At 49.3% G+C, this 9,604-nt stretch overlaps 1 protein-coding gene across 1 annotated transcript in view; it reads right to left on the reverse strand.

Annotated features, from left to right (window-relative positions):
- Nucleotides 1–9,604, reverse strand: part of LOC141173669 (uncharacterized) — a 155,114-nt gene that overhangs the window by 144,723 nt on the left and 787 nt on the right. The window contains exon 1 of the mRNA XM_073657986.1: nucleotides 9,295–9,604. This exon is cut by the window's right edge and continues 787 nt beyond it. Within this exon, the coding sequence (XP_073514087.1) occupies nucleotides 9,295–9,604 (310 nt within the window). The remainder of the gene's footprint in view (nucleotides 1–9,294) is intronic.

Genomic DNA, 9,604 nt, shown 5'->3' on the forward strand with positions numbered 1-9,604 from the left:
AGAGGAGCCTATGAGGCGGCAGTGGGGGGAGATTGTGAGCGAGGAAGAGGAAGATCTGGCAAGTGGCAAGGAAGCTGACTTCCCTAGTGAGGTGCCAGAGGAGGAGTCGGTGCCACAATACCCAGGAGGGGCTGAGAGAGCTGTCGGGGAAATTCAAGCTGGCACCAGTAATGTCGTCCACAGCTTTACAGTGACCAGCTACGGCCCTACCCAGGTCGGCTGTGGCAGTGCTACATCCTCGGACGAGGACCCTGGGCCTACTAAGTACCCCAATCAGCCTTGGAGGTGGAAGAAGCCACCTTCCTCTGCAGCATGGGCCGCCTTCATGAAGGAACGGAAGGAGGCCCGGAAGAAGTGAGCTGGCTAAAAGGTCCGTTGACCTTTCACCTTTTCTTCTACTAGGACCCACCAGCTGTGGTCCTGATTCTGGGACTGTTTCCCAATGGGGGCGGAGTGCCCCATGTTGAATTAGGTTAGAGAGAAAAATGGAGGACTGTTCCCCTACCTCCCAGGCCAGGAAGGCCTTAAGCAGCACCGAAGTTGTGTGCCCAGGAGAGCTGCTCTTTTTGTTTTTACTTTTTATTTTTCGCTTGTTGCGCTTGCTGCGCCTTTTTCTGCTGGAATTTAAAATGCTGAGGCACACCTTGAGGATGGATATCCACCAAATCTAAGAGACTTGCGGCCTAGCGGGAAGAACCGGTGACCCCCGCTAGGGCCAAGAAGAAAGAGACTCACAGGGTGTTACCTGTGACTGTGTGCCTCAGAATGCAGCCCTTGAGATTGGGGGGTATTGAGGTGTTGGCCTGTCTTAAAAATATGGACATGGACACTGTGTTTCCAGGGTCCTTACCAAGAAGGACCCGTACTCCTGGGAAAGTTTTGAAAAGTTGATAATGGACTGTCCTGAATTGCTGTTCCAGGGCCCTTAACCGAGAAGGGCCGGTCTCCCATCTAAGAAGACGACTTCAGGACCAGTCGTATACTAAAGTGTTTTAGTAACTATAGTAATGTGATATGATGTCATAGCTGCTGATTTTTGTTGATTGTTTAGTGTGGTCGGGGACGACCAACATTAAAGTGTTGGGGAATGTATTAGTGGGGAAGGATGTAGCCTTCCCTAGGCACTGAAGTAGTTAAGGAAAATGTTCCCTTAGTTAATCTTCTCTAAATTGTGGTAGGCCAAGCTAAAGGGTTAGCTTCAGTGGTCCAGTCAGTAGAGTAGAGGGGGAACTTAGTGCCCGGATCAAGCCTTCAGTGATATAGAGCCTGTTCCTGGCATAATTTATTGTGGGCTGCAGTACCTGTAAACAGTCATAAGATGCCACTATCCTGGGTGCAGATGTCAGGTTGAGTCTTCTAGCAGTGTTACAGACAGGGACGAGTTAATGCTGTGGGATGACAGCTCACAGAGGGTGGGCACATTAGGAAAGTCTCTGTTTAGTTTCCAGAATCAGGAAGTGATTCTTCAGTACAAGATGAGATTGCAAGTTGATCAGACAGCCTGACTATAGTGGCTGCTAGGGTAGACGGGAGCTCCGAACCCTCAGACAGTGAGATCCCAGTGCGCAATTCTCCCCACACAAGAGCACGAGTCCTGTTCGCCTGCCGGATAAACTCATCAAAGCGTAGTGAGGACACAGGGCACTTCTAGTCTGCAGGAAGCAGAGGAAGCTAAATAGGACTCCAGGCTAAAAGAGGGAACCAGGGCTGAAGCAGTTAACAGCGCCTGTGAGGGAGATGATTGCCTGTCGGGCCTTATCCATTATATCTGACTGTAAATATTGTATATATTCCTCTTCCCCAAGTAAAGTCCAAGTTCTGGTTAAGAACCTCGTGTCCTCTGAAATTATTGCTGCCCTGGTCCCAGAAGAAAATTGCCTGGAGACATCCGCGATCGGATGGCTTGAAGTAAGTGAAGAGCACTACATACACAGCCACACTTCAGAGGGAGGACACGTATTGTCTGTAGGGTGCCATAGCGAGAGGGGGCTACAGCTTGCCCACGACTACCTCGCTGGGGCACCTTACAGGTGTATGACACCAGATCACCCGGGTAGAGGTTCCGGCCAGGATGCCCCTCTTTGAGTTGCGGCTCGACGTCCCGTCGGCTGACGAAGACATCCTGCGCAAACTGGGGACTCCGTACGAAGCCCCATCCCGCCTCCTGGTGGAAGCGGACTATCAGACCTTCCACCCTTGGGCTCGGACGGGCGGCCTCTGCCCGGCGGGCCCTGGTTTTAGCGGCTTTAGAGCGCACCTCCAGGTGCTCGCAGCGGATCCTCCTTTCCCGCCGTTCCTTATCAAGTTGGAGGAGCTCCTTTCTGCAGAACTCCTCCCTCGTCTGCGCTTCAGCCCGGGTCTCCTGGTGGAAGCGGACTATCAGACCTTCCTCCCGGGGGCTCGGACGCCCGGCCTCTGCCCGGCGGGCCCTGGTTTTAGCGGCTTTAGAGCGCACCTCCAGGTGCTTGCAGCGGATCCTCCTCTCCCGCCGCTCCTTATCGTGTTGGAGGAGCTCCTTTCTGCAGAACTCCTCCCTCCTCTGCGCTTCAGCCCGGGTCTCCTGGGGGAAGCCCATCAGGTCCCCCCCCTGGTTGTCTCAGGCCATCTCTTCCGCCGCCGGGCAGGTGACCGGAGGCGCGTGTAGCGTTGACAGCAGGGGTTGCTTCAGGTCCTCGACCAGTACGTACCAGTCCGGGTTGGGGCTGGTGGTCTCCCCTTTAAGGGCAGGATCCTGCTGACTGGGAGTCGGGAGGCATAGCAGGCCTCCGGCAGTGGCGGTCACTTGGGCCTCGAGCTCCGGAGCTGAGAGCTGCTGCCAGACAACGGCGCCCGGGGACAGGGGTGCCAGCATCAGATCCAGGAGGGCCTCTGTGCATCTGTTGCCCGGGACGGGGATTTCTTGCTTACCCGCTCCTGGGCTGCACGAGGCCTCCGGGGTTTCCTCCTCCTGGGCTGCTGCTCCAATAGTTAGGCTTGCAGAACCTTGGCGGTGGGACCGGATCTTTTGCAACACCTCCTCTCGCCATGCTGCGGACACCGATCGCTGGGCCTCTTCAACCCTCCGGGTCAGGTCCTGCGTCTCTCCACGGAGGAACTCTGCCTCCTCCGGGGTTAGGTACATTCGTCCCAAGCCATGGAAGGTAGCAGCTCGTGGGCCAGCGTTGGAGGGCTTGGAACGACTCTCCTCGGCGGCGTCCATCAATGCTTCAGGGTGCGGTGAGTCTCGGATTGTTGTGGCCACACCTCGTTGTTTTTGACTCACCTCTATTCGGGGCGGCTCAGGGCGGTAGGCTGACAGGCAATCCTCGGGATGTCCCATCCGTCTTGACGGACACTACCTTGCAGACTGTCTCTATTTGAAGGGGCAGTCTGCACTTTTGGCACCATGGGGGAGCCAGGCGCACGATGGGAGGTGCTGGGTTGCTGTCCTTTTTGCACATAATGGTATCTGTTCTTCTTGGGCGGACGCCACATGCGATGTAAAACGACAGTCTGTTGTAAAGGCACACAGTACCCGGTAGCAATGGGGATAACTTGTTCCGTTGCTGCGAGCACGCAATCCTGCCGACTACGCCAACTTTGTGACACCTCACACTGACTCGCTAGCCCACCCTGAGAGATGGGGGTACTCGGAACCGGGCCTCCATGTAGGGTGGATGCAGTCGTGGCCTAGGCCCGGCCCGTGCCCAGGATCGTCACATCAAAATAAGGGCTAGGAGGGACGGTGGTAATTGAGTGGATTCAATGACGACGCCACCAGCGCTGCGGCAGTCCTCTGAGGCGGGATGTAGTGGCAGCAGAAGATGGTACTACTCCCCACAGGCGGAGCAGGGCCTCAGGGCAGAGAATACGGATCAGGGATAAGGGACCGGAGGCAATGGATGCAGTCTTCCAAGCTTTACTCACGTTGTTAGGCATCAGCTGCAAGGCTTCTCCTCTCTCCTCACGGCGCGCTGCGGCCACCAGGAAGGGGGTTCAACACACTCTGGGTAGTTCGGGTGCATGAATCAGGACCCCCGCACCAGAGTGTTCCTAGAATTTCCCACTAGGTCCTCTCCTGTCCATATGTGGTGCGTGTGTAAGGTGCCCCAGCGAGGTAGTCGTGGGCGAGCTGTAGCCCCCTCTCGCTCTGGCACCCTACAGACAATACGTGTCCTCCCTCTGATGTGTGGCTGTGTATGTGGTGCTCTCCACTTACTTCAAACCATCTGATCGCGGCTGTCTCCAGGCATTTCTCTTTTGGGACCAGGGAAGCAATAAATTCAGAGGACACGAGGTTCTTAACCATAACTTGGACTTTACTTGGGGAAGAGGAATATATACAGTATTTACAGGCAGATATAATGGATAAGGCCCGACAGGTTATTATCTCTCTCACAGGCGCTGGCAACATCTTCAGCCCTGGTTCCCTCTTTAAATGAAGCATCTCTGTAATCTCTAGCCCAAGAGACTCTTCTGCAATATCAACAGTGTTTCGGATCTGATATCTTCCCCACGTCTTAGCCTGGAGTTCTATTTATCTTCCTCTGCTTCTTGCCGACTAGAAGTGCCCCGGGACCTCAACTCCTCTTTTGAGTTTCTCCGGCCGGCTAACAGGACTCTTGCTCTTGCGTAGGGAGACCTTTGCACTGGTGATCCCACTGTCTGAGGGTATGGAGCTCCAGTCTACCCTAGCAGCCACACATAGTCAGGCTGCCCGTACAGTTCACTGTCCTATCTCTTAATGAACATCACTTCCTGCTTCTGGAAACTAAGCAGGGATTTTCCTAAAGTGTCCACCCTCAGTGAGCTGTCATCACACAGCATTAACCCCATCACTGTCTGTAACACTGCTGGCAGACTCAACCTGACATCTGCACCCAGGACAGTGGCATCTTGTGGCTGATTACAGGTACTGCAGCCCACAAGGAATTATGCCAGGAACAAGCTCTATATCACTCAAAGCTTGATCAGGACACTAAGTTCCCCCTCTACTCTACTGACTGGACCACTGAAGCTAACCCCTTAGCTTGGCTTACCAACAGTTCAGCGAGGTCTAACTACAGGAACACTTCTTTTAACTACCTCAGTACCAAGGGAAGGCTACGTAATTCCCCACTATTACCCGTGTTGTAGGGCTGGGTCTCCCTCTGGCTATACACAGAACAAGGGTACGGGTGGCGACTCCGCTCCGTCCGTTACCCGGTGGGATCCACTAAGCCTCCGGAGCGTCTCCGACTAAGACGTGAAGTAGCAAAGTCAGATATCAGGGGCCGGTCCCCTCTTGCAGCAGGAGTCCCTCTGGCTTGGCCAGAATAGTGAGGACAGGTGGCGTATGCCGCTCCGTCCGTATCGCCTGGGATCCTTTTGCCTGTGGAGCTTTTCTCCTCTACTCCCCTCCAGGCCTTCTTAGGTAGGGACCTTGACCGGGTAGAGGCAGTGGTTAACTCCGACCCGCTCCTCGCCTCAAAGCCAGAGTACGAGGACTGTGTATCTTCAATAGGCTGCAGGTTCACACAGAAAGCCACGTTCAGCGATGAAGATTTACAATCAAAGACCATGAACCTAAGATGGCCTTAATTTAAATATGTTTCACAAGTGTAACCTAAAGGTGTGCCCTCACCCACTACTAGGTTCCCCCTAACTTTGGTCCCCCCCCCCCGATCTCCTTTATCCCGGCTGGGGCAGCACCCTTGTGCATATAGGCCCCCTACAGGACAGGAGTGGTGTAGTGTTGAGTGAAGAGGTGGGGTCCTGAGAGGTGCTCTATCCTTACCTTGGAGAGGAGATACCACACCTCAATCTGAGGTGCAGTACCCCTGTGGCGACTGAACCCTCAGGGGCGCCACACATGCATTAATTGCACTGTCGTCATAGGGATGAAGGTGAGTATATGTTACTATACTGAGTGAACGAACTGTTAAGGAGTTATTTGTGTATTTTACTCTGCTAGACTTCTTCCATTACATGGTTCAGTCCATCTGGATACAGACTTTGCAGCTTAAGTATCCAGCAGGATTCTTTGGAATTTAAAACCTTTCTTCTATTCAGTGTTTGTATTAGGATCTGTCGTAGAGGGAGGAACCTGAAGTGAAGCAACGTTTTTATTGGGTTTAATGGTCAAATGATGTGAAAGACTTTGTTTCAGTAAACCATTCTTGATATCCACAAACACTCGTAACAACATAAATAACAATCTGAATTACATGATAACTCCTGATTAATGGTGAATGTTTCATCAGTTCTGTTCGCTCTGATCTGTTTTGCCCCATGATCTATGATCCTACAACAGCAACATTTTTTTATGCTGCATCTACCTACTCCTTTCTTTTTATCAAATGCTACATTAGTATTTTGAAAAGATTCCTTGAATTCTCCCTTTTTTAGCATACTGGGGGTCACGGAGGTACCGCAACAGAGAGTGGTCTCCTCTCTATTGCAGGAGTCAGAAGATCGCAGCGATGGCTACACGCACGCCTCCACTGGTGGGATCTACTTTGCTTTCTAGGTAACTGTGCAGATTTCCCTTGTTTGTTGGTTGTAATGGTTAAACAGTTCTGTTTGTCCTGAGTTATCTCAGCTGTTCTGATTTCTCCACTCCCCTCTGGTATAAGTACTCACCTAGGCGCTTGGGTAGTTGCTAGTGATAGCTTGCTTTACCTTAGTTTCAGTTTGGAGGTGTGAGCTGTGGAAGAAGAAGTCCTTTAGGAGATGTCTCCGGAGATTGCTGTTTGGAAGTTTGTTTGGTTTGTCTTCATTTTCTTTATCTCCCTTTTGGGTTGCCTCACCCTCCTTTGCCATTTATACCTTTCCTTAGTCTGGGTGCATGTTGATTGATTGTTGTTTCTTTTATCCTTGTCTGTTTCCCTAGCGTTCCTGCTGTCCCTCGCACTTGTCAGGGCCGTGCTTCGGGCAAGACAGGGGCAGGAACTGGATCACCACACGGGGTGAAAGAACCCATCTAGGGATGTCAGGGAGCTCAGGGTTGTGCAGGGCAAGTGTCAGGGGTTGCCACTCTTATCTTTGCCTAGTGGCAGAGCTCCACTTCCCATCCATCTTGCTGTGCGCCGTCTGGCTTCTAGGTGGAGTGTGGCATCCAGGGACTACATTGGAGTGGTGCTTGGTGTCTGCCGGCAGCCAAGTCCAACCTCGTCAACAGAAGGTTGGTGTGTACCAGGTAGGCACTAAGCCCCGGCTCTCCGGGGTAAGTCTGATCCGTCACACAGATGGTCTACACTCGCTAGCATGTTTTTGATGGTTTTACCCCTACGGAATGTAATAAGTGGTTTTGTTGGAATATATTCTTTTAAAATCAGATCTGTTTTCAAGAGGTACCAGCATTTCTTTAAAATTTGATGGATCAGTTGGTTCTCTTTGTTATAAGTAGTCATGAAATTATATTTTCAGCTAGCTATATCAATTTATCCCTTCTTATTACCCATGTTTTGTTTAGTGTTACCAAGACAATCCTTTTGTGTTAGATTGAGATTTTTCTTTAAAGCTGTTTTTATTATCTCTTTTGGGTACTTTTTTCCAAAACTGTTTTCTTTAATAATTGAAATTGAGTCACATAGTCTTTAGTCATGAGTGAGTATGTTCGGTTAACCCTTTCGGCGAGCATGCTCGGGCGAGTACCGAGTATCTTCAGTGTGCTCGGTGATATGTTTGAGTTACGCTGTGTGCATGGTTTGCGACTGTTTGACAGCTTTAATACATGTGAGGAATGTGAAAGAAACAAGCATTCCTACATGTATTAAAGCTGTCAAACAGTCGCAAATGATGCACACGGGAGCAATTCAAACATATCACCGAGTACACTGAAGATAGTCGGTACTCGCCCGAGCATACTCGCCGAAAAGGTTAACCGAACATACTTGCTCATCACTAATAGTCCTCAGTTGATGTACAATTTTTTGTAAGATGATGAAATTGACTTTAGGGTATGTTTTTCTTCCATTTAGGGAAATGTGCACTATAGAAATCCAAATACCCATTCCCAATTGCAGTTTTGAAGTATGTCTTGCTCACGATCGACTGATTTATATGAAATAACTCCAAATCTAAGAAACAGAATTCTGTCCTTAGTGATATGTGCAGTGAAAGAAACGCCCCATTTATTTTTGCTAAGTTCTTCCACAAACAAAGTAGCTTGAGATTCAGTACCACGTCAGAAGATAAATAAATAATCAATATAGCTGTGATAATATTTGATGTGAGTAATGTATATCTTAGACATAATAAATCACAGGTACTCGAATTGCCCCATGAAAAGATTGGCAAAACTTGGGGTGACTTGAGTCCCCATCACGGTGCCAAATCGCTGTTAATACAGTTTGTTTTCAAATGAAAAAATGTTACGCTCTAATATTAACCAGAGGCCATTCAGTAGAAATAATCTTTATTCTGGCTTGATATTGGGATAGGTAATATTCCACAGGTCCCAAACCCAATTTGTGGTCTATATTGGAGTACAGAGCAGTGACTTCTAATGAATAAATAATCATTTTCCCATATTATGTCTCTAGTCTCCTCAACTAATTGGGTTGAATCCCTCAGATAGGACGGGAGTTTTAAAATAAAGGCCTGTTAAAAAAGAGGGTTTCTGGATATCTTTTTATTTTCCGTGGTTGAAGCGCCGTTTCCTGGTATTTTACTTTTATTGTCCATTAACACTGGAACTTCCTTGAAGGATTTGTCCATGATCTACCAGGACGGCTGAAGTCCATAACTGTGACCGGATACTGGATTTATTCATTTCTAGAGGTCAGCCTGGACAGCACAATCCGTTAAGCATACATCTTACCTCTCACCTCCTTTTTCCCCTATTCCTAGGAAAATCCTTCCAGATTACATTTGACAATCGGTGAATGCCATAAAAAATGTTGTCATTGGACATTAAACCCATGAAGAAGTTAATAGGAAAGGGACACTCTGAGACAGTTGACAAAATGGCACTGAAAAAAATGCAGCTCCTCTTGTAATAACCAAGACCTCATAAGTTTATGTAGAAAAATACGTTTGGGTTTTATACCTGAATGAATGAATGAATGAATGAATGAACAAAAAAGAAATCTTCTGATGGTCTGAAGAAGAGCATCAGAATAATGACATTGTGTATATGTGTGTATGTGCTCATGTGTGCACCGTGTATACATGTGTAATATGTTTGTAGTATTTTATACGTGTGCCTGGTGTAACTATGTGTATGATGGATGGTGGGGCCCTTCACTGTCAGTGTCCGCCCCTGGTCTTCATGTAATACATCTGCCCCAATGCGTCTCTCACTAGATCACACATATCACACACGGATCTTACCTAGAATCCTGAGACGACCCCAGAATTTCCTTCTTAAGTCTCCGGATCATTTCTCGTGCTTGGTATTTCAGTATGGGATTCAGTTTGATGAAGGGCTGCAGTGCTTGGCAAGGCGTCAGATTCCTGAGCAGGTACTCGACGGGGAACTTGAGTTCTCCTTCATTAGGAAGATGGAACGCGAACACCAGATGGTTCCACACACAGCCGGGCACTCGTGGAAGCATTTTACGATGAGGCGTGTGTTGTCGCCGTGGGTTGTATATTCTGCTACTACAGGAATGACCAGATACCCTTAAATGTAAGGAGCTGG

This window comes from Phyllobates terribilis, unplaced genomic scaffold (genome assembly GCF_046119375.1).
Source record: "Phyllobates terribilis strain yellow unplaced genomic scaffold, ASM4611937v1 Scaffold_1__5_contigs__length_1240528914, whole genome shotgun sequence".
In the NCBI taxonomy this organism is placed as follows: Eukaryota; Metazoa; Chordata; class Amphibia; order Anura; family Dendrobatidae; genus Phyllobates; species Phyllobates terribilis.